Source organism: Mesoplodon mirus (assembly GCF_964341445.2).
Source record: "Mesoplodon mirus genome assembly, chromosome: 3".
Classification (NCBI taxonomy): domain Eukaryota; kingdom Metazoa; phylum Chordata; class Mammalia; order Artiodactyla; family Ziphiidae; genus Mesoplodon; species Mesoplodon mirus.
The window spans coordinates 194177463-194203739 of NC_138978.1; the positions used below are offsets into that span (position 1 = coordinate 194177463).

The 26277-nt window shown below is 39.7% G+C and overlaps 1 protein-coding gene across 2 annotated transcripts in view; it reads left to right on the top strand.

The window, feature by feature from the left end:
- Positions 1-74: 74 nt before the first annotated feature.
- Positions 75-26277, top strand: part of F13B (coagulation factor XIII B chain) — a gene marked incomplete at its 5' end in the record, with an annotated part of 31937 nt that continues 5734 nt past the window's right edge. For both annotated transcript variants that reach the window (XM_082614693.1, XM_082614694.1), the window contains 10 exons: positions 75-138; positions 6815-7015; positions 15538-15723; positions 16844-17020; positions 17368-17544; positions 20170-20349; positions 20439-20624; positions 21506-21688; positions 25018-25218; positions 25946-26128. In XM_082614693.1, the coding sequence (XP_082470819.1) occupies positions 75-138; positions 6815-7015; positions 15538-15723; positions 16844-17020; positions 17368-17544; positions 20170-20349; positions 20439-20624; positions 21506-21688; positions 25018-25218; positions 25946-26128 (1738 nt within the window). The remainder of the gene's footprint in view (positions 139-6814; positions 7016-15537; positions 15724-16843; positions 17021-17367; positions 17545-20169; positions 20350-20438; positions 20625-21505; positions 21689-25017; positions 25219-25945; positions 26129-26277) is intronic.

Sequence of the window (26277 nt, forward strand, 5' to 3'; positions counted from 1 at the left end):
ACGTATTGTGTACTTAATGAGGAGTCCCTAGTACTTTAGAATGGTTAAACCCTTTATTAAGCACACCATAGAAGATGAGGTCGAAAGGCTTGGCTTTGATTATCATATTAATCATCTCAGGAGAACTCAATGCAGAAGGTAAAGTTAACTTTAAATACTCTTTATTCTCTAATAATTACAAAGGGAAATTCTACCATTATTTCTCTTGAGCTTTTAATATAGTCTTTCATTTTTATGTACCAATTTTATAAAAAAGATACTTATAAATATAATTATATTATATATAATTTATATAATATATAAAGTTATAAAGTTATAATATTTATATAAATATAAATAAATATTTATATTATAAATATTTATATTATAATAGTTATAATATATAATTTATAAAGTTATAATATTTAGAAAGACTTTTTCCTTTGAGAAAAACTACTAAACTATTCTCAGAGTAGCATAGCTTAGAAAACCAAAACAAGACAAAAAAAACACAAAAAACCTCTTCCATCTTTAGTTTTGAGGGTATAGGAGACCAGGATCTAAATACTTCAAAGTGTTTTCAGGCTAACAGGCTAACGGTACCACCATTTGAAGCTGTAAGTTAACCTTAATTCTAATTTCAGACCAGAATTCATTCCTAACACTGCACAGCTTGTACAATTTTAATTCTCTGCTCTTAAAGAGAGAGATTTCATGTGGGAAATTTTGAAAACAACCAGAAATCATCGGCAAGATCTTTGACTGTTGACACCTTGATTTTTATCCTAATTTTTATTCTTTGGTTGAAGACAGTAAGTAATGATTAGTAGGAGGACCATATGATTGTTTATGTAAATGAGGACATGTCTCATGGTGAAAGCAGGTTTTATTAATACTCAAATGGGACGACAGGGGTAAATCAGTACTATCCAGACAAGCAATACCTGTGGACTCCTTAACTGTTAGAAAGCTTTCTACCCAGACTGCCTCATGTGTGAGGTGAATGTGAGTGTGCAAGTGTGGGTTATTTAGGAAGAGTTAACGGTGTTCTTGGGCTGTGGGGATAAGAAGCCAGGCAAGTCATTAAGTATCAGCAAGGGTAGTAGACAAAGTAGGAAACCACAGCCATAAGCCTCTTTTAAAACACCTTAGGAAATTTGTTGAAATAAAATATCCGACAGATTATATATAATTGTCTTAGTTGAATAGTTTACTACAAATTTTCTGCCAGAAGAGGCTCTGCAATTAAAATTATGAAAGTGAAATAAATAGAATTCATCTTACACATTTAATTCTACAATAAGATAATTTGTGCGTGGTTTCCTTTTATTTTTCTGTCTAAATAGGGAAAAAACCACCAATATAATTGTCTATTATCTATACCATGAAAACACTGCAATATTCTAGCTAATTTTCTAATTATTGTGTAATTATAATCTTCTTTCACACAAACAAAGAAGTGTCAGCTGCCTGAAGACAGGGACCATGACCTCATATTCCCATGCTTCCCCAACCCCCATCCGGAATCTTAGGGACAAGATCAAGTTAACTATACCCCTCATTTCATATGACCATCACTGGCCTATGAAAAGTGTCACTTTTGTTTTATTTATACATTTTCCCTCTTCATTCTTGACCCTGAATTCCATTTCCCTTTCAACCAAACTCTTGAAAACCCAACTGTTGAAAACCAAACTGTTGGGACCCACTATAATATTTGATATATCCTTAAATATGCAAATATCTTTGTAAACTATGTCTGGTTTTGTGTGTTTTACATTCATATAAATGGAAGCTTGCCATAGATTTTATCTCCTTATTGTTTCATTTTACTTGCTACTGTTTAAACATATTTCCTTGTTGCTGAATCTAGTTTGTTGCTCTTACGTGCTACCTACCTTCATATATTTACTTATCCACTCTCTGAAGGATGGACACATAGTTTCCTCTAATTTCCTCCTAACCTCAAGTAACTCTGAAATGAGTGCTTTCATGTAATCACCTTATTTCTCTGTGACGATTTCTCTTGCCTGTATATATCCCCCATGTGGGGCTATGGGCTCAATTCCTTTTCTTCGTTTCCTGATTTGTAACAGATTAGCATTTCCCTCTGCTTTCTGCCTTTTAAAGAGCTGATTTGTGGGAGCTCTTTGCAGACAATACATTTTAACTTCTTGTCAATTTTAGACATTGCAAATTCCTTCTTCCAAAATGTGATGTGTGTGTTTTGTCAACAATACTTTTCATGGAAAGACATTCTCAATTTTCATATAATCAGATTCATGAACTTTTGCCTGTAGTTTCTGCTAGTTCTAAAGAGTCTTCTTTGTAAATCCCTGGTGGTATGGGTATGGAAAATGGTGAGAATCCTCAGGGGACGGGGCCTCCCCTGCACATGTTTTTATCTGCTCCTTCCTTCCATCAGACTCTGGAAAGTTTCTTTTACTCATAATTCCTTGCCCACTTCCCTCAGCCCTGGGAGGGCACTGCTATTATTTTATGTCTCATGGTAGCAAGAGGGTTGTCTGTCGTCCCCAAGGCATTGAAGGCAAAATAATCCCAGCGGCCCAGGTCTTCTACACACCTGCCGCTTCCTCCCAACACAAACCCTAGGGGCTGCTCAATAACTGCTTTCTTTTAAGTGTATTTATGATTTTAAAGTCTCCAACATAAGGATAGATTTTTAAAAATAAATGTTTTCTTTGGAGTATAATGTATGCAGAAAAATGCAAAAATCATAGGATGCCCCTCTATAAATGTTTATGAAATTTTACTGCACGTGGATCAACATATAGAACATTGATTGGCACTCAGAATCCTCCTAAACGTCCCTTTTTATTTTTTTTTTATTTATTTTTTTTTTTCGGTACGCGGGCCTCTCACTGCCGTGGCCTCTCCCATTGTGGAGCACAGGCTCCGGACGCACAGGCTCAGCGGCCATGGCTCACGGGCCCAGCCGCTCCGCGGCATGTGGGATCTTCCCGGACCGGGGCACGAACCCGTGTCCCCTGCATCGGCAGGCAGACTCTCAACCACTGCGCCACCAGGGAAGCCCTAAACGTCCCTTTTTAAAGGACTAAACCTCGGGTAACCATCCTGACTTCTCTGCCCATGGATTATCTGGCACGAGGGTGACGTGCCAGAGGTGGTGGAAGAGGCTTCCAGAGGGATGGTCTCCAGAGCCATCCTGGAGCAGGAGCCAGTGCTGCCAAGCCCCAACTCCCCAGAGACCAAGGAGGAGCCTGCCCCCACCCCCTGAGCTTGAACACATCCCCAGAAAAAGCATAGGAGCCCCAGGAGAGCTGTGGGACTGGCCTAGGCCACCAGCTTCCCTGTGGCACCCTCCTCTCCATCCTCCTCCTCCCCGTGGCACCCACCTCTGCATCCTCCTCTCCCCTGTGGCACCCTCCTCTCCATCCTCTTCCCCGTGGCACCCTCCTCTCCATCCTCACCACAGGGGAAGCAGGAGATGACCATCTGCAGAGGATGAAGGCTCTGCCGATCATACGGCAACAGCATTGCCGAGGATGAGAGCCAGGGTCTGGGCCTCCCAACATGCCTCTCCTGAGGTGGCACCCTCCCCTGAATGGACTGACATGGTTCCAGACTGTAGAGTTCTTTGGGTTTGGCCTCAGTTCTGGTCCTTGCCTCAGGTCCAAGGAGGGCATGTGAAGCCCAGGCTGCTGCCAGCCCCACCCTCCCCAGAAGCCATCCAAAGGCAAATAAAGTTAGTCATTTGGTGGGAGGCCTGGTGAAGGGGCATGGGAACTGCTGAAGCCGAAGATCAAGCAGAGGCTCGTGGATGGGGGTGAACCGCCCCCAACCCAGCCATAGACCTTGGGACAGAACCACACATCAAAGCAACAAGCACCCAAAAGAAGAACCTGGGGGGACCCTCATATCCAGGGGACCTCCTGCCTTCTCACCACAAAAAGAAAAAGTCCTTCAGACAGTGGAACTGCTCCTGCAGCTGGGAGTCGTCATCTCTGGCTCTTTCTCCCTGACCTCTGCCACCTGCTCCCAAAGCCTGACTCTCCCCTTGTGGGACCGAGGGCTGGAGACAAAAGAACAGGGAGTTCCTGCGGTGTGGACCGTTTCTCACTCTGCGAGCACCCATCCTTCCTGGCCCAGGCCTGCTGCTCCCATCACGGCCCCCTGGGCTGTCCAGACGGGAGGCCTTGGGATCAGGAGCCAGGGAACAGCCTCGGAGGCTGCCTCCAGGCCTCCCTCTCCGGGTCTCACAGCGGGGCGTGTGCACCTTGTCTGACTGCTCCCGGCGAGGCCGGCTCTGGGTGAAGCTCAGTCCTAGTGGGAGAGGTTCCTTTCCCTGCATGGATGCCCTTGGCTGCCTGGTTTGACCTCCTGCACGATGACCCAGGTCCTCGCCTCGTGCGCTGTGTCTTTGAAGCTCCGGACAGGCTCTTCTCCTCGCGGTCACACTGCTCTCTGGACCCCAAGACTGTCCTCTGGACCCCAAGACTGTTTCTCGGGTTGGCAGGTGGCCTGAGAAACTGAGTTACCATTCAAGCTCTGCAAGCTGATGGAGATGCAGACGGCCCCCACCTGTGGCCGCTGGCGGGGCCAAGGCAAGAGCAGTGCAGTCCGCCCAGCACTGCCGGAGGACCCACCCAGCCTCGTGCGAAGAAGCGATGCTCAGGGCACCTGGGTGCTCACCAAGCAGGAACGCAGCATGACCATCCAGGCACTGGCTCTCCTGAATGTCCACGAGTCAACCTTCCGCCCCCGCGCACCTGGCACCGCCCACGGGTCTCAGGTCTTCCACGCGCTCCGTCGCCCCCACGGCCTCTCCCCCACGGCAGCTGGGTGGTGGCGCCTTTCAGAATACGGGAAGGCAGGTGAGAGGAGGTGGTACCTGTGATGACGGTGGCCCCTGCTCTGGGAAGGCGCCTCTGGCCTGCGCGTCCGAGCTTGATGCCACCAGGATCTCTGAGCCCAGGGGCAGTGACCTGGGTCAGTTCCCGCGGGCGCCAGGCTGCCATCAGCTACAACCACCTCTTTGGGTAAAGGTCTGTGTTTCATCGGCTCCTGTTGGGATTGAGGGCGGAACTCCTGGGCCTGATTTTTCTCGGCCATCTCTGCTGAGGTCCTGGTTGACCCTCGCCCCTCCCCCTGATGGTCGGAGGTCTGATGGGACAGGAGGAGGGCGCCGGGCTCATCCTCTCAGCTGCCACCACACGATACTCTTGAGAAGATAAAGCGTCAACCACCCTAGGACCTCAAGTCTCGGTGTAGGGTCCCTTGATGTGTCCGCAACGGCACCTCCCACCGTGCAGTCTGGGAACCTGAGAACAACCATCCAACCCTCACATTCTACCACCGGCACCGATCCCTGCCTTCAACCTTTTGTTGCAGGGGGGCCAGTTCTTCACTTCCCGTTTTACTACATTTCTCCTGGCTGTCTCTGCCTGACAGCCGTGGCAGCTTCCAGAGTGGACTGGTCCTCCTGAGGGGTAAGAACCCAGCTGGCACCTGCTGGAGGGGTTCCAGGCAAGTGTACCCACAGGCAGCCTGCACATCTGATGAGAGATGGGCATGGGGCCTGGAGCAGGTCCATGGCTGAGCTCTCCAGTGAGGTGACAAGGGCCCAGGGGGAGTGGCTGGGGCTTGGTTGAATGAGTGGGGGAGGGGTGGGGGGATGAAGCCTAGGGGAGGAGGGGCTCCTTCTTCTAGGAGTGTTACAAGTGGGAAAGGTAGGAGGTGGTGCGGTTGGCAGGAAGAAAAAGGAGGGGACTCAGTAGGAGATTAGGTGACACAGCAGAGACAATCATAGGTCTGTGAGATTCACCATCAGCATCAACACTCGTGTTACTGTGTAATATCCCTTGTGTGCACAGTCTGACGTGTGTTTGTCTTTTCTGCCGTCAGTGGGCACTTGGTTGCTTCCAGTTGGCACCACATGCAGAGACTTGCCAGGAACACTCTGTTACACATGTGGGTGCCCAGAGATGTGCTTTCAATGTGGTTTGTACCTATTCTGCCATACTGTTTTCTCAGGAGAGGTCGTACCTGTTTCCACTCTTACTTGCAGTGGTCTTGAGCTCCCTTTTCTCCATGTCCACCCCAACCACTGGGGTAGTCTGTCTCTTCCAGGTCAGTCATTCCTGTGGATGTATGGTTCTATCTCATGGTGATTTAAATTTGCCTTTCCCTGATGACTGATAAAGCTGAGTCCTCTTTGCTAGACCTCTGACCGTTTAATGTAAGGTTCTCACTCAAGTCTTTTATTTTTTCACTTGGTTGTCTGTCTTTTTCTTAAAGAACAAAACAAGACAAAAGCCATTCATATGAAAACTTGTAACTGCGTATCTTAAGGAGAACCTCATCTATTCTAGAACTTTCCCATCCAATAATACAGTGGCCACTAATTGCATGTGGCTTTTGAAATAAGACTAGTCCATATTGGGGTGTGCCATGAGTGTAAATACACACTGGAGTTCAGACTTAGTAGGAAAAAAATAATATTAAAATTAACTTCAACTGTTCCTTTTATTAATGTGCCTGCTAGAAATTTAAATATACATATATGGCTTGTGTTTCTATTAGAACGTGCTGTTTGACAAAGTTAGGGAAGCCTTCCCTGAGGAACTGGCCTGCCCAGATTTATTCTGACTGTTGAGTGCTGTGGTTGCTAGCAGATTACTTCCTGATTGAAAAGGATTGGCAAAAAATACCCTAAAATGTTAAGTAATAAAAATAAGTACTGGTTACAGTGTCTGCAAACACTTTGAATTTAAAAATCTATTGTCACTTGATCAAAAATTGTATGGTTTTAAATATATTTTTCAGTGTTCAGCTTGATATTTTCTTATTTCAGAGAAACCCTGTGGTTTTCCAAGTGTGGAAAATGGAAGGATTGCCCAATATTACTATACTTTTGAAAGTTATTACTTTCCAATGAGCATAAACCAAAATCTGTCATTTTCCTGCTTGGCTGGTTATACAGCTGAAACTGGGAAACAAGAGGCCCAGACCACATGTACGGCAGCAGGATGGTCCCCAGAACCACGGTGCTTCAGTAAGTCAGTGGCGGGGTCAACGTCATGTGATAACATGGAAATAAATGAGCTTGTAAAACTAGCATCCCCTAAAATACGGCAGGTGTCTAAACCTTTTGGTAGATAAGAACAAAATTGCTGGCCAACTGTCTTTTTTACAAAATGGAGGCATATACTGTAATTCTGTAAATCATGTCTTTCATTAAAATGTTATCTTATTTATCTGTTTTTAATATTACCCTGTGAAGAGAATACGGATAGTTATTGAAATTGTTATTATCACATTGCAAGGAAGAGAGGCACCACTGCGTGAACACAGCCTGAAGGGGCTAGTGCGCCACAGCTGGCTGGGAGGGAGTCTGGGGAAAGGTCTGGAGCTGCCGAAGAGGCAAGAGACTTTTTCTTACCTCTTTGTTTCCTGGTGCGTGAGGAGAGGGGATTAAGAGCGCTGCTTAAAGGAGCTCCAGAGACGGGCGTGAGCCGCGGCTAACAGTGCGGACCCCAGAGACGGGCATGAGACGCTAAGGCCGCTGCTGCCGCCACCAAGAAGCCTGTATGCGAGCACAGGTCACTATCCACACCGCCCCTCCCGGGAGCCTGTGCAGCCCGCCACTGCCAGGGTCCCGGGATCCAGAGACAACTTCCCCAGGAGAACACACGGCGCGCCTCAGGCTGGTGCAACATCACGCAGGCCTCTGCCTCCACAGGCTCACCCCGCATCCGTGCCCCTCCTTCCCCCGGCCTGAGTGAGCCAGAGCCCCCGAATCAGTGGCTCCTTTAACCCGGTCCTGTCTGAGCGAAGAAGAGACACCTTCAGGCGACCTACACACAGAGGCGGGGCCAAACCCAAAGGTGAACACTGGGAGCTGTGCGAACAAAGAAGAGAAAGGGCAATTTCTCCCAGCAGCCTCAGGAGCAGCAGATTAAATCTCCACAATCAACTTGATGTACCCTGCATCTGTGGAATACCTGAATAGGCAAGGAATCATCCCAAATTGAGGAGGTGGACTTTGGGAGCAATGATTTTTCCCTTTTTTTCTCTTTTTCTGAGTGGGTATGTTATGTTTCTGTGTGAGATGTTGTCTGTATAGTTTTGCTTTTACCATTTGTCCTAGGGTTCTGTCTGTCCTTTTTTTGTTTGTTTGTTTGTTTTTTAGTATAGTTTTTAGCGCTTGTTACCATTGGTGGATTTGTTTTTTGGTTTGGTTGCTCTCTTCTTTCTTTCTTTTTTTTTATTACTTTTAAGTAACTTTTTTAATAATTGGTTTTTTTAATAATTTATTTTATTTTATTTTATCTCTTTCTTTCTTTCTTTCTTTCTTTCTTTCTTTCTTTCTTTCTTCTTTTTTTTCTCCCTTTTATTCTGAGCCGTGTGGATGACAGGCTCTTGGTGCTCCAGCCAGGCGTAAGGGCTGTGCCTGTGAGGTGGGACAGCCAAGTTCAGGACATTGGACCACCAGAGACTTCCTGGACTCACATAATATGAATCGGTGAGAGCTCTCCCAGATATCTCCATCTCAATGTTAAGACCCAGCTCCACTCAATGACCAGCAAACTACAGTGCGGGACACCCTATGCCAAACAACTAGCAAGACAGGAACACAACCCCACGCATTAGCAGAGAGGCTGTCTAAAAGCATAATAAGGTCACAGACAGCCCAAAACACACCACAAGACATGGACCTGCCCACCAGAAAAACAAGATCAAGCCTCACCCACCAGTACACAGGCACTAGTCCCCTCCACCAGGAAGCCTGCACAACCCACTGAACCAACCTTACCCACTGGGGACAGACACAAAAAACAACAGGAACTATGAACCAGCAGCCTGCGAAAAGGAGATGCTGAACACAATAAGTTAAGCAAAATGAGAGGACAGAGAAACACACAGCAGATGAAGGAACAAGGTAAAAACTCAGCAGACCTAAAATATTAAGACGAAATAGGCTGTCTACCTGAAAGAAAATTCAGAATAATGATATTAAAGATGAACAAAAATCTGGGAAATAAAATGGAGAAAATAAAAGAAACGTTTAACAAGGACATAGAAGAACTAAAGAGCAAAAGAACCCAATGAGGAACAAAACAGTAAATGAAATTAAAAATTCTCTAGAAGGAATCAATATCAGAATAACTGAGGCCGAGGAACAGATAAGTGACCTGGAAGATAAAATAGGGGAAATAACTACTGCAGAGCAGAATAAAGCAAAAAGAATAAAAAGAAATGAGGACAGTCTCAGAGACCTCTGGGACAACCTTAAATGCACCAACATTCTAATTATAGGGATCCCAGAAGAAGAAGAGAAAAGGAAAGGGACTGAGAAAATATTTGAAGAGATTATAGTTGAAAACTTCCTTAATATGGGAAATGAAATAGTTAATCAAGTCCAGGAAGCACAGAGAGTCCCATACAGGATAAATCCAAGGAGAAACACGCCAAGACACATATTAATCAAACTCTCAAAAATTAAGTACAAAGAAAAAATATTCGAAACAGCAAGGGGAAAACAACAAATAACATACAAGGGAATCCCCATAAGGATAAGAGCTGATCATTCAGCAAAAACTCTGTAAGCCAGAAGGGAGTGGCAGGATATATTTAAAGTGATGAAAGGGAAAAACTTGCAACCAAGATTACTCTACCCAGCAAGGTTCTCATTCAGAATTGATGGAGAAATTAAAACATTTACAGACAAACAAAAGCTAACAGAATTCAGCACAACCAAACCAGCTTTACAAGAAATACTAAAGGAACTTCTCTAGGCAGGAAACACAAGAGAAGGAAAAGACCTACAATAACAAACACCAAACAATTAAGAAAATGGGAATAGGAATATACATATCAATAATTACCTTAAATGTAAATGGACTAAATGCTCCAAACAAAAGATAGACACTGGATGAAGGGATACAAAAACAAGACCCATATATATGTTGTCTACAAGAGACCCCTTCCGACCTAGGGACACATACAGACTGAAAGTGAGGGGATGGAAAAAGATACTCCATGCAAATTGAAATCAAAAGAAAGCTGCAGCAGCAATTCTCATATCACAAAATATAGACTTTAAAACAAAGGCTATTACAAGAGAAAAGGAAGGACACTACATAATGATCAAGGGATCAAAGAAGAAGATATAACAATTGTAAATATTTATGCACCCAACATAGGAGCACCTCAATACATAAGGCAAATACTAACAGCCATAAAAAGGGAAATCAACAGTAACACAATCATAGTAGGGTACTTTAACACCCCACTTTCACCAATGGACTGATCATCCAAAATGAAAATAAATAAGGAAACACAAGCTGTAAATGATACATTAAACATGATGGACTTAATTGACATTTATAGGACATTCCATCCAAAGACAACAGAATACATTTTCTTCTCTAGTGCTCATGGAACATTCTCCAGGATAAATCATATCTTGGGTCACAACTCAAGCCTTGGTACATTTAAGAAAATTGAAGTCGTATCAAGTATCTTTTCCAACCACAACATTATGAGATTAGATATCAATTACAGGAAATAATCTATAAAAAAATACAAACACATGGAGGCTAAACAATGCACTACTTAATAACCAAGAGATCACTGAAAAAATCAAAAAGGAAATCCAAAAATACCTAGAAACAAATGACAATGAAAACACAATGGCCCAAAACCTATGGGATGCAGCAAAAGCAGTTCTAAGAGAGAAGTTTATAGCAATACAATCCTACCATAAGAAACAAGAAACATCTGAAATGAACAACCTAACCTGACACCTAAAACAATTAGAGAAAGAAGAACAAAAAACCCACAAAGTTAGGAGAAGGAAGGAAATCATAAAGATCAAATCAGAAATAAATGAAAAAGAAATGAAGGAAACAATAGCAAAGATCAATAATCTTAAAAGCTGGTTCTTTGAGAAGATAAATGACACTGATAAACCACTAGCCAGACTCATCAAGAAAAAAAGGGAGAAGACTCAAATCAATAGAATTAGAAATGAAAGAGAAGTAACAACTGGCACTGCAGAAATACAAAGGATCTTGAGAGATGACTACAAGCAACTATATGTGAATAAAATGGACAACCTGGAAGAAATGGACAAATTCTTAGAAATGCACAACCTTCCGAGACTGAAGCAGGAAGAAATAGAAACTATAATCAGACCAATCACAAGCAATGAATTTGAAACTGTGATTAAAAATCTTCCAACAAACAAAAGCCCAGGACCAGATGGCTTCATTTAGAGAAGAACTAACAAACATTTAGAGAAGAACTAACACCTACCCTTCTCAAACTCTTCCAAAATATAGCAGAGGGTGGAAAACTCCCAAACTCATTCCACGTGGCCACCATCACCGTGATACCAAAACGAGACAAAGATGTCACAAAGAAAGAAAACTATAGTCCAATAACACTGATGAACATAGATGCAAAACTCCTCAATAAAATACCAACAAACAGAATGCAACAGCACATTAAAAGGATCATACACCATGATCAAGTGGGGTTTAGCCCAGGAATACAAGGAGTCTTCAATATACGCAAATCAATCAATGTGATACACCATATTAACAAATTGAATGAGAAAAACCATATGACCATCTCCATAGAGGCAGAGAAAGCTTTTGACAAAATTCAACACCCATTTATGATAAAAAAAAAAACCTCCAAAAAGTAGGCATAGAGGGAACTTACCTCAACATAATAAAGGGCATATATGACAAACCCACAACCAACATCATCCTTAATGGTGAAAAACTGAAACCATTTCCCCTAAGATCAGGAAAAAGGCAAGGTTGCCCACTCTCATCACTATTATTCAACATGCTTTTGGAAATTTTAGCCACAGCAATCAGAGAAGAAAAAGAAATAAAAGGAATCTAAATCAGAAAAGAAGAAGTAAATCTGTCACTGTTTGCAGATGACATGATACTATACATAGAGAATCCTAAAGATGCTACCAGAAAACTACTAGAGCTAATCAATGAATTTGGTAAAGTAGCAGGATACAAAATTAATGCACAGAACTCTCTTGCATTCCTATACACTAAGGATGAAAAACCTGAAAGTGAAATTAAGAAAAAACTCCCATTTACCATTGCAACAAAAAGAAAGAAATATCTAGGAATAAACTTACCTAAGGAGAAAAAAGACCTGTATGCAGAAAATTATACGACACTGATGAAAGAAATTAATGATGATACAAATAGATGGAGAGATATACCATGTTCTTGGATTGGAAGAATCAACATTGTGAAAATGACTATACTACCCAAAGCAATCTACAGATTCAATGCTATCCCTATCAAACTACCACTGGCATTTTTTCACAGAACTAGAACAATAAAATTTCACAATATGTATGGAAACACAAAAGACTCTGAATAACCAAAGCAGTCTTGAGAAAGAAAAACGGAGCTGGAGCAGTCAGGCTCCCTGACTTCAGACTATACTACAAAGCTACAGTAATAAAGACAGTAAGGTACTGGCACAAAAACAGAAATATAGATCAATGGAACAGGATGGAAAGCCCAGAGGTAAACCCATACACATATGGTCACCTTATCTTTGATAAAGGAGGCAAGAATATACAGTGGAGAAAAGACAGCCTCTTCAATAAGTGGTGCTGGGAAAACTGGACAACTACATGTAAAAGAATGAAATTAGAACACTCCCTAACACCATACACAAAAAATAAATTCAAAATGGATTAAAGACCTAAATGTAAGGCCAGACACTATTAAACCCTTAGAGGAAAATATAGGTAGAACACTCTATGACATAAATCACAGGAAGATCCTTTTTGACCCACCTCCTAGAGAAATGGAAATAAAATCAAAAATAAACATATAGGACCTAATGAAACTTAAAAGATCTTGAACAGCAAAGAAAACCGTAAACAAGATGAAAAGACAACCCTCCGAATGGGAGAAAGATTTGCAAATGAAGCAACTGACAAAGGATTAATCTCCAAAATTTACAAGCAGCTCATGCAGCTCAATATCAAAAGAACATACAGCCCAATCCAAAAATGGGCAGAAGACTTAAATAGACATTTCTCCAAAGAATATAAACAGATTGCCAACAAACACATGAAAGAGTGCTCAGCATCGTTAATCATTAGAGAAATTCAATCAAAACTACAATGAGATATCATCTCACACCAGTCAGAATGGTCATCATCAATAAATCTACAAACAATAAATGCTGGAAAGGGTGTGGAGAAAAGGGAACCCTCTTGCACTGTTGGTGGGAATGTAAATTGATACAGCCACTATGGAGAACAGTATGGAGGTTCCTTAAAAAACTAAAAATAGAACTGCCATACGACCCAGCAATCCCACTACTGGTCATATACCCTGAGAAAACCATAATTCAAAAAGAATCATGTACCACAATATTCATTGCAGCTCTATTTACAGTAGCCAGGACATGGAAGCAACCTAAGTGTCCATCAACAGACAAATGGATAAAGCAGATGTGGCACATATGTACAACGGAATATTACTCAGCCATAAAAAGAAACGCAATTGAGTTATTTGTAGTGAGGTGAATGGACTTAGAGTCTGTCATACAGAGTGAAGCAAGTCTGAAAGAGAAAAACAAATAACATATGCTAACACATATATATGGAATCTAAGAAAAGAAAAAAAAGGTCATGAAGAACCTAGGGGCAAGACAGGAATAAAGATGGAGTCCTACTAGAGAATGGACTTGAGGACACGGGGAGGGGAAGGGTAAGCTGGGACAAAGTGAGAGAGTGGCATGCACATATATACACTACCAAACGTAAAACAGATAGCTAGTGGGAAGCAGCTGCATAGCACAGGGAGATCAACTCGGTGCTTTGTGACCACCTAGAGGGGTGGGATAGGGAGGGTGGGAGGTAGGGAGATGCAAGAGGGAGGAGATATGGGAACATATGTATATGTATAACTGATTCACTTTGTTATAAAGCAGAAAGTAATACACCATTGTTAAGCAATTATACTCCAATAAAGATGTTAAAAAAAAGAAAAGAATGAGGGTCTTTTACAGAGAGTTTTTAGGAGACCGAAAAATGCTGGACACTGGCCTTAAGAAGTATATGTAGGGTTGTTACTCTAGTATTTTATCATTTGAAAGACTCTCCTTTGTATGACAACTTCTTCTCACATAATATCCATTGAAAAATGTGTTTTTTTGAGTTCAAATTTGTGAAAAGGAAATCTTATCGGCTCATCTCAATATTTCATGTGAGGCTACGCTAGAGTCAAACTATCAGCCGGCTTCCATGGAGTCAGGTGACCTCTCTTGATTGACACATTCCCCAAACTCTGTTTTGCAGAGTAAGGCGCTTTGGTTGAGTCAGTTTCATTCAGAAAAAGTGGGTAAGGTGCTTATGGTGGTCAATAGGTCCAGTGAATATATCTATTTGGGATAATTATCCACTCCATGACTTGAGGACGGAGCATCAGTTTAAGCATTGCACTTTAAGTATTAACATGGACCACAGATGAACTGTAATAAATACATCTCACTCATAACTAGAGCATAAAAGTAAATTAAACATCTTAGATGAGGTGATGTGAGAGCAGTGAAGTAGGACTCAGTAAAGGATGATGCAGGGTTAGCATTGCAGTGTCAGTATTGAGACACCCTCTGTGGCCAGACAGCTGCCCGTGAATCCTGCTCCAACATTGAAAAGTGGCTTAAACATTCCGAGCTGGACTTTCTCACCTATAAAATGCGAATCATACAGCCTCGATGAGATATTCTTTATAAAGGGCTTGCCACACAGGAAGTACAACATATATTTAAACTTATATTAACCTTGGACAAGTCTCTTCACCTTTCTAAATTGGTTTGTTATGAGGGTCCGTTAATGAGGCTTAAAAAATGATTAAACTCCATACAATGCTAAGGTAAATGTACTATCCAACACATCGCAGTCCCACGTATTTAGTAAAAATTAGCTCTGTGAACTCCAAGGTTTTGAGTAGCATGTCTGTGACTCAGTCACAGTTTACATGGACTGACTATGGAGTCTTACTGTGCAGGTAGGCGATCAGAGGCTTAAAAAATAAACGAACACAGTTTTCACATTAAATTGTCTGCATGATTCTTTAAGGATCCATAGAGTAGGTATATGTGCTTTAGTTACATAATGTTAAAAATTATCAAACGCAGTGGACTCAAAAATATTAGGAAGTAAACCCAAAAGAAATTCTTTCTATTTTCCATTAATGACAATTAGTTAGAGGAAGATCTCTGGATATATTTTCTAAAGTAGATGAGGTAGGGGTGGGATGACTGTGAGAACCGAAGTTAGTACATCCAAGAATTTTATTGTCAAATTGAATCAACTTTTAAAGAAATTTGATGCAGAGCATGCAGGATAGTTCCAAAATTAAATTAAATCAAGGAATTGTGGAGTGAACATTCTTCTCTCTCCTTAAAATTCCAAGAATAGTATTAAACTTTTGCATTGTTAGTTTTACAACTTAGTAAAGAGCAAGCTTAATTTCATCAATTTAGAACAGAAATATTTTTTCCCCACAGAAAAATGCCCTAAGCCTGACCTGAGGAATGGTTACGTCTTTGACACAAAATTATTTTACAAAATTCAAGAGAACATGCGTTATCATTGTGAATCAGGGTACAAAACCACAACAGGGCAGGATGAAGCAGTGGTTCAATGCCTCCCTGATGGATGGTCTTCTCAGCCAACCTGTAGGAAGGAACATGGTATGTGTTTAAGAATTATCTCCTAAATCTGAAGATAAGAGCTTGTGAGTTCAATGCTTTCTTATATTGGTAGGCATTCTTGTTTAAATATAATTGTTATTTTATTATGTCTCTCAATGCAGGAAGTTATTATATTGTTTCCCTCTAATGCTGGGTGTTTCCTTAATCCAAGGATTCCCAACATCTACCACACACCTACTCCAGCAGTTCCTATTTTTTACTAGTAAACAAAGAATTGGAGTGGAATAAAAGGAAAGACCCTTAATGAAACTTTCTGTCACAACATACCTAAGTTATTATTTCCTTCATTAGAGAAGAGTTCGAAATAATACACATTATTTTATACCTCAAACCAATATTAGGTAAACTTAAAAATAACCCAGTCTGGGACTTCCCTGGTGGCACAGTGTTTGCGAATCCACCTGCCAATGCAGGGGACGCGGGTTCAAGCCCTGATCCGGGATGATCCCCTATGCCACGGAGCAACTAAGCCCGTGCACCACAGCTACTGAGCCTGTGCTCCAGAGCCCGTGAGCCACAACTACTGAGCCCGCATGCCACAGCTACTGAAGCCCATGCTCCTAGAGCCTGTGCTCTGCAGCAAGAGAAGTCACCACAATGAGAAACCTGTGCACAGCAACAAAGAGTAGCCCCAGCTCACCACAACTAGAGAAAGCCCACGTGCAGCAGCAAAGACCCAACGCAGCCAAAAATAAATAATAAATAAATAAATAAATTTATTTTAAAGATAACCCACTTATTTGAATATATATATGTAGTTAGTGTGGTGTTATCTATTTAAATTATACAAATCCACAGATGGGACATCATCAAAAAATCGCTACTGCACAAGTTTTCTATTGAATTGTGACCTTTGGCCAAATACACTAGAGTAGAATTTTAAAGACTAAAGACAGGTAGAGTTAAGATGCAGGGTGCATGAAGAAAGGGAATCCAGAGACAAAGGCAAACTTTGATTATTTTGCAATTTTGCCAAGAGTTGATTCTGTCATATATTGTTAAGATTCATAGAAAATACTTTTTGAGATTTCCTTTTAATATTCTAGGTTTAGGGATGGAGTTCATAAAACAAATGACTTTAATTTCTTTTTTTTTTTAGAAACATGTTTGGCCCCTGAATTACATCACGGAAATTATTCCACAACACAGAAGATGTTCAAAGTGAAGGACAAAGTACGATATGAGTGTGCCTCTGGGTACCACACAGCTTCCGGGAACAGGACGGAGGAGGTGGAGTGTCACCCGTACGGATGGACCCTCACCCCACGATGCGCCAGTAGGTTCTCACTTTGAAAACCCCCTCTCAGAAATAGGTACAAGTTGTTATGCAAATTATGTTCCTTTTTTCATATATTTTTGCTTCTGGTTTTAATGATGATGACAGTAGGCTTTCATTATTTCAAGCTCTCAAAGAGGGAAAAACCCTTTTAGCTCAGATACTTAAATTAAAATAAGCTTAACGATATTCAATAAATATATAAATTGACAAGGTTTTACTAGGTATAACAAAATTTGGTAAAGTTGCTGATTTCTAATTCAGATATGGCAGGTAAGTAGTGGGTGAATTTTGTTCTAACAGGAAAAATAACACTTCTTGTTTTTTATTTGTTCTTTCATTTTTAGAATTAATATGTTCTTCTTTAAGATCAGTAGAAAATGGTTATTTTCATCCTGTAAAGCAAACCTATGAAGAAGGAGATGTAGTTCAGTTTTTCTGTCATAAAAATTATTATCTAAGTGGATCTGATCTAATTCAGTGCTATAACTTTGGTTGGTACCCAGAATCTCCTGTCTGTGAAGGTAATTTTTAAAATTTCATACCACACAAATAAAATATCATGTCTGAATCAACTTTAATTTCTATGAAAAAAAAGTCTCTGATGATATCTAATTCTTCCCGAGTGCTATTTTTTTTAAATAAATATTGTCTTTTAAATCAGTGCTATTTTCAACAGTCTTTAATACATTTAATCTGAAGAAATCTTAATTTTTACATTAGTTTGTAGAGTGGATATATCTTTTAAACATATTTTTAAAAATCTATTATAAATTGTAAATCTCTTATTATAATGAATAATTTTTCTTGTTAGGAATTAACTAGATCCAGTTGTCCCAAGGTGGCAGCTTTGTGAAGTTACTTTCTGATTACTCAGGCACATATTCTCTGATGTGAAAATACAGTCTTCAAAACAGTGGGGTAAAGAGCAGAAAAAGCAGCAGAATGTTACCCAGAGTGAAAATCAAAACTGAGGTCATCTAGTAAGAGCCAATGTCAAATGGGACGTCTATGGTTCCATTTATATCACTGGCTGTGTTCAAGCAGGTGGTATGATTACCTGTTAAGAGACATCAATCCGATAGTCATATAATCACACCTGCAATGTTATATGAAGGAGGTCCTGGTCTAGCAGAGGAAACAGACACAAGTCGTTGATACAATGTGACAACTGGTATAATAAAGTCAGGTATAAGGTGTTTGAACAAACATTGAAGGTTCTGATTGATATGGTATGGGACAGTGTTTACAGAGGTGATGGATAATGTCTGAACTGGGCCTTAAAAGATAAATAGGACTTGAGGATTGGGAAGGATGGGGAGAGATAAAGGGCTTGATAGCCTCTATTGTCTCTGTAATGTAGGAAATAGCGTCATTATTACAGGCAGGAGAAAGACGGGAAAGGAAAACTTGGAAGAGAGTAGTGAAGATGTGAAACAGTTGCTGGGAGCAATGAAAGAGGGTCCCCAGGGTTATGCAGTGGGGTTTCCCAGAACTGTCACCATTCTCTAAATGCACTAAACAATGACTTTAAATTTTGTTAGAAATATTCTTTTTAAAACTTTCCAGTGGTGCCCAACAGCCTTGCTCTAACAGCAGAGGGGAAGATTGTTAGCAGATTACCTGTAGCATATTATTTCAAAATGAAATGGCAGACCTACCTACTTATCACCTGTTCTCCCCACTGCCACCAAATTAAGTCAGATGTCAACATTCCTGCTATCATTTTCTAGCAGAGTCCTTAGATGTAGGATGGGCAGTGTAGGTGTCTGAGTAATGCCTCCCTCCCTCCCAAAAGAAGATATTCATATTCAAGTCCCTGGAACCAGAGAATGTTACCTTATAGGGCAAAAGGGACTTTGCAGATGTGATGAAATTAAGGATCTGAGAGAGGAATAATATCTGGGATTATCCATGTGGACCCCAAATGTAATCATAAGCATCATAATTATATAAGAGGGAGGCAGAGGGAGATTTGACTACAGAAGATCAAGTATGAGATGTGACGATGGAAGCAAAAGTTGGAGTGAAAAAGGAAGGGGTCATATGCCAAGGAGTGCATGCAGCCCCCAGAAGCTTGCAGAGGCAAAGAAGCTGCTTGTCTCCTACAGGCTCCAGAAGGAGCACAGCTCTCCTGATACCTTGATTTCAGCCCAGTGAAACCAATTCTGGACTTTGGCTACCAGAAATGTAAGAGAATAAAGGTGTGCTATTTTTTAAACCACTCCATTGTGGTAATTTGTCACGGCAGCCATGGGAAATTAATATAGTCAGTATTTTAGAATAGTTAAGAGCAGGAGATTTTAATTCAGATAGACACGGGTTTAGGAACAGATCCACCACTTACTAATAATTTACTTAATTCATAAGTTTTAGTTTCTTTGTCTGTAATATGGGAGATGTAATAGTCCCCACTTAACAAAGTTATTTTAAGGTTAAAGGAGATAATGAATGTAACGTGCTGGCTCTTTTAGTTTTCTATTGGCACGAACGTAACAGCTTGAAACAACACACCTGTGTCTCTCACAGTTTCTGTGGGTCAGGATTCTGGGTGTAGCTGACCTGGCTCTGTGTCCGTGTCTAACAAAGCTGTAGTCAAGGTGTCAGGTGGGACTGCAGTGTCATCTGGGGCTGGGCTCGGGAAGAAACTGCTTTCAAGTTCACTGTGGTTTGTGGCAGCATTTGGAGCTTGGCAGGCTGCTGAGCAGAGGGCTTCAGTCTCCTCCTGGATGCCCCTGCAGGCAGCCCTGTGCCCCCTGCCCTGTGGCCCACCCCCTTCGGAAACTCACGATGAAGCAGCTTGCTTCTCTTCCAAATCAGCTGGGAAAGAGCTCGGCAAGAACGGCCTTACCATACTGTGTTAAGACAGTATGTGTGCATGATCACACGCATCCATCCTTGTGGCTGTGTTTAAACAAGTCACATGCATCCCATCATCTTGGCTGTGTTCATCACTTAGAAGCAAGTCCAAGTTCTTGGGGAGGGGCGTGACTCAAGGAAGTGAGCCTCAGGATGTGGGGACCCAGGGGGTGACCCCAGTCTGCCTGCCATACTTCTTAGGGTGCTTGGCACAATGAACGTGCTTATGAAATCCTAACTATTATTTTTTGGTAATTATATGACTAAATATACTGATGTTTTTCCATAAGGAAGAAGAAATCGATGTCCTCCTCCCCCTCTGCCTCTGACCTCCAAAATTCAAAGGTACTCAACCACTTATCGTCACGGAGAAACAGTTCGTATAGAATGTGGACTTAACTTTGCGATGCAGGGATCAGAAGAGATACGCTGTGAAAATGGAAAATGGACAGAACCTCCCAAATGCACTGGTTAGCACCTCAAATAACCTTTCCCTAAAATGAAACCTGCGTGCATGTGGAGCTAAATGCTCTCCTCTGTTTCAATTTTCCCTTCTCAGAAGAAAAGCAGAGGATGGCCTGTGAGGACCCACCCTTGGTTGAGAATGCTGCAGCAAACCTATCCTCCAAGGTCTATTATAATGGGGATAAAGTGACATACGTGTGTGAAAGAGGGTATCACCTCCGGGGACCAGAAGAAATAACTTGTAAACGTGGAAAATGGACCCTTCCCCCTGAATGTGTTGGTATGTATGCTGCGTTTCACATCCAGAGCTAAGCCTAGTGTGTAAAATTTTCCTTTGTTTAATTCACACACTTACAGCAACGGCCCATTGCTTAGAAGAGTTTGAAACACACAGATACAGCACTTACTCTGCTGTTTTTCCTGAGCATATGGAGCTCTCTGTAGAATTTAACTGAATATAAAGAATTGGGAAAGAAACAAGTTTTTAACATCCTGATGATAGTACTTTTGCATCTGAGCCCTCCACCCTCTGATCCATATACCTGTTCTTCCATCTCACTGAAGGGCACAACCAGGGTACCACTCCTCAGTGCCATCCTTCCCATCATCCTCCTCATTTCTTGGTCAGGTCCTGGAGAGACCTCCACAGACATGTTTACCGAGGATATCTGTTGTGTAAGAAAAAAGCTATTAAAGATGCTAGAGAAATTAGCCAAGTAGGAGAAAGACTCTGAAGTCAGAGAGAAAAATGGAAATTTTCATCCATGGGTTGATTGAGATCTGAGATGAAGAGAGATGAGAAGGAAAAAATAAAAATGGATAATAACAAAGGTCAGTTTTTAAATGGACCATAATTGTTAGGTTAAAGAACACTGTTTATCTTTCTGTACATTTTAAGAATATCTATAGCATGAGTCCTTCAGAAGCAAGAAAAGTGAAAAATCTGCTGCATACTTGTCTTTCAGCAAAACATTTGCTGTTTAGTTTGGCTTAGTAAATTTTAACAATACTTAGCTGAATAAAGTTTCTCTGATTCTGGTAAACTGAGAGACCAGTTGTCCTAAATTACATAGTGAATATTAAGTACTATTGTATGGGCAACTGTATTATATCATTATGTTGTTATGTTTGTATTAATTTAAAAATAACTTCTTTTCTTAGGAAATACTGAGAATTGTAATTCTCCACCTGCTGTAATAAATGGAGCTGTTATTGGTGGATTATTAGCAAGCTACCCAACAGGATCCTCAGTGGAATATAGATGCAATGAATATTACTTATTGAGGGGAGCAAAAATATCTCATTGTGAACAAGGAAAATGGTCATCCCCACCTGTTTGCTTAGGTAAGATAGAGAACACATTGAATTAAAAAGAAATTTTCCCAGCCTTACTGAGATACAATTGACATATATCCTTGTGTATGTTTAAGGTGTATAATGTGATGACTTGATACACAAATACATTGTGAAATTATTACCACAATAAGGTTAGTTTATTTATCCTTCACCTCACGTAATTTGGGGAGTTGTTTTTATGATGAGAGCACTTAAAATCCACTCTTAGCAACTTTTATGTGCACAACATTGGGGTGTTTTTTTTAAATTTTTAAATTTTATCTTATTTATTTTTTAAATAGTTTTTATATATTGTTTTGTATATTAGGTCCCTGGAATTTACTCTGCTTATAGCAGGACACATTGAATTTGTTTTACCCTTATGTGTGTATTCTTATGTGATTTTCATATAATGTTTTATAGCATGGAAAGAGAATTTTGTATATATCTTTCATTCTTCAAGTGTTTTACCTTATCGTTTCTGTCAGCAGAAAAAAAATCCCTAGTACCTTAGGGTTTAGGCTATGCTAGTTCTTACCCCACTGCATTTTATGTTTTAATGTGGTAACATAAGAACAACAAAACTTTACCATTTTAACCATGTTTAAGTGTCCATTTCAGTGGCATTAAACATAATCACATTTGTGTGTCTGATTACATTTGTGTTGTCTTTCTCCTAACTGGAATTTCCCCTGGTTGTTTATATTCCTCATTGTCTCTCTTATTGTCCTCAGAATGTCATTTGGACAGAAGGATAATCAATCCAATTCTTTCCTTGGTAGAGCATGTCGTTTATAGCTTTCTTTGCCACTGCTTCCTCACTTTTGTTTTATCTTGTTGAACAGATAAAAACGTTTGTAGTTACTCTAAATATATTTTGGATTAAGGCATGGATTAATCAATGTTAATGTTTTCAAGTAGAAAACTTAGGCAGCTATCTAAATAATTACCTAAATTGAAATTACTTTGGGAAAACAATATTCACCTCTCATTTCAAGCCTATAGATTTGCATCATTTTGTAACTTTGCTAATCAGAGTTCCATTTAAAAGTAACGTACCTGGTCACTACAGTTGCAAAGAACTTCTTACATTGTGACTTCTACAAATAGAAAATTGCATGATAAACTCCCTATAAGTTAAAAAAGACATTTAGTTAAAAATATTAGCCCTTTAAACTACAAAAGCAAATCATTGTTATCTACAAGAAAATTAATAAACATACAGAATAAACTAGAAGGAAACAGAAAATATCAGTAACCTTGCCAGAAACAAATGCTGTCAATGACTTAGATAATGGTCTTTTACACCTTTTTCTACACCAGCTTCCAACATACATATTCACAAATATGTATGATATCATGAAGAGGCTATGAATCTTGTTTCTTTCACTTAAACTATATTATGAACATGGTTTGATATATTTCTACATTATATTTTAATGGCTGCACAGTATTCCTTAATGCAAATATGCCATAATTTAATTAATTACTTTTTGATGGACATTTAGTGTGTTTTCAACATCTTTATATTTCACACGGTACATCTTGTACTAAATATTTGTACATGTAAATAATCTTTATTTTTTAATAAAATAAAATTAATTCTATTTATTTCACATGTTTTGTTTTTGTTTTCAGATTATCTGAAGAGGAATTTCTGGGTCAAAGAGATCTGGAATTTTAATTAAATTTCTGTTAATTGCCAAACTGCTCTTCATAAGGTTTATTCTGATTTATGATCCTTGCATCAGTGAATGAATGAAGTAGTTTCTTAATCTTTGTGAACTTGAATATCTTAATCTTTACATATTGTTAATTAAGCAATTAAAATTACTTTAATTGGATTTATTTGGGTATTAAACTGTTGACATTTTTCAATTTTCTAATGGCCACAGGTGGTTTTTCAATGAACTGATTGTTCATAGTTTAGCGATTTTTCCATACCCATAAGAGTTTTATCTATATAAATTATATTATCCATTTGACAGTCATGTATATTGCAACTATTTTTTGTTTTCCTCTTCCTTTTATTTATAGTGTTTTTAATATACATAAATTTAAGTTTTAAATCAGCTCTTTCAGCATCTCCTTTGTGGTTTCTCTCCTTCAAGTCATTCTGTTTGCTGTTCACATTCACATTCAGATATATATTCACCTGTAGTTTTCCTATTGCTCTCATAATTTCATAAATGATTTTGATGTTAAGCTTTTGATGATGTGATTGATATTGCATTGAACGGAAGTACAGTCATCTCTGAGGATAGAGACTGGACCGAAATTATAAAGGAAAAGCTAGTAATGGAACAACCTTGTAGAGAACAATAAGGTTTGAGGAAACCTATCATTTTCTGCCTGAAGCAATTGCCTCATGACATTTAGGCTTGATGCCCACAGCCTAAAGCAAAGACTGAGTGAAGATCATTTATTGTCATCAGGGCAAGAGGAGAGAGCTTTTTGTCCATCTTACTTGTCCCGTGGAACTGAAAATACTCTCACTACGAATGGGAAAGATGGTGCTATAAGGAGCAGCATTTCCCATCTGTGAATTATTCCAGATGTTATGAACTTCTCAACCTCCCCCCTGCTGGTCTTCCCTGCCCTTAGCCTACTTCAGCCAGTCTGGTCTCATTACTCCTCCCCAAGTAAGCCAGGTGTGCTCTCACCTCAAGGTAGTTCCCCGTGCCTGGAATGCCCTTCCCTCAAAAAATGACTTGGTTCAGTCCTTAACCTTCTGCAAGTCTGTTCAAATATTACTTATTTAAACCTGTCCCAACCACCTTACCTAGAAGTACAGTCCCCTTTCCCCCATGCCTCCACTATTAATTTTTCTATCGCACTTATTATATATAGTTTAAAGATGGCCCCAAATTATAAGATCCATATATTTATTACATTTATTGTTGATTGTGTGTGTGTGTCTCCCAGTTGGAAGGTAATCTCCATGAGGGCAGGGATCTTTGTTTTATTCACCAACGAATATCAAGTGGTAAGTGTCCCACAAATATTACACAGTAAATACATTTTCTATTTGAAGATTTTATTTTATAGGAAAGAAATCAGGATGAACCTAAGTGGTTGTTGTCCTTCAACAATATTTTTAATGTTTCAAATTAAGTGGTTTTAATTTATGTTATATTGAAGATAATACAAAATATATAAATTCATTTGACAACAATAAAATGTATCCTTTATTATGTATATGTGTGAAGAGCTTTAATAATGATAAATGGTAAATATAAAATACCGCTTTTGATGCCTGTCATATTTTTTTTGTAAAAATATATCACTTTCATACTTGTGAGATGAGTGAAGAATTGAAAAGACCCTTTGTTTTACAGAGCCGTGTACAGTTAACATGGATGACATGAGCAGAAATAACCTAGAGATGAAGTGGAATTATGAAGGGAAGATCTTACATGGAGATTTAATAGATTTTGTATGTAAACAGGGGTATGACTTGTCTCCATCAACTGCACTCTCTGAATTATCAGTGCAGTGCAAAAGAGGTGAAGTAAAATATCCTTCATGTATTAGAAAAGGTAAAACAATAGTGCTTCCTGACAATTTCTTGGGTGACCAATATCACAGGTGATCAGTATGAGTTCAAAGGATAAGACCCTAAGCAATCCACCACCCTCATCATCTAATCTATATAATTGGGAATGACCTGATCAATTTCCAATCAGCACATACCCTTAAATAGGATCTATGCTGACATCTTTTAATTCTGTAAGTCAGTTTTATAAAGAGAGAATTCATGAGATTTTGTACATATCACCAGACTTTCAGAGAATGGATCACCCTCTTGTGAGCAATCAACAACCCTGTAAAGCATTGCTCTCCTCAGGGTTTGCAGGGGAGCATTGTCTCAGAAGAGGGCTTAAGGTAGAGTGAGAGATTTTGTGTACTCCTTGGGCATGGGACTGTCACTTTTAATAAGGAAACAGGAAGAGAATGCATACAGAAAGCATGACCTCAAGATGGATCTTATACGCTTTCACTTTTGGCAAACAGAAAGGGGAAAAGTAAAATCACAATAATTAATACTTTGCTAGTTTTAAACGTGTATTTAATATTATGCTATTCTAATTGCAATCATAAATTTTATGTATGAAGTGATTACAGAAATGCTTTTGATATTTAAAAATTACTTGAGAGATGTCTTAAAAATGCTTTTACATGAAATATATTTTTTTATTTCTGTAGCGATTATAAAAGCACTGGCTGCCTATTGTAGCAATTCATTGCAGACTATTATTTTTGCAGAATCTAAAAGAACATGTGCATCTCCCCCATTTATTAAAAATGGAGTTATTAAGAGTTCAACAGTCAGGACCTATGAAAATGGTTCCTCAGTGGAATACAGATGTTTCGAGCACCATTTCCTACAAGGGTCTAAGGAATCCTATTGTTTAGAGGGAGTGTGGACTACACCACCATTGTGTTTGGGTAAGTACTGCCACATGTGTCTCTATTTATTAAAATAAAACCATATTTTTCACTTCCTCTTCTCTTTGAGTTGATATAGCACTAATATAAAATTTAATTTTTGCATTTTTGTTATTTTATTAATGTGCTTGTTGAATTACTGGTTTCTA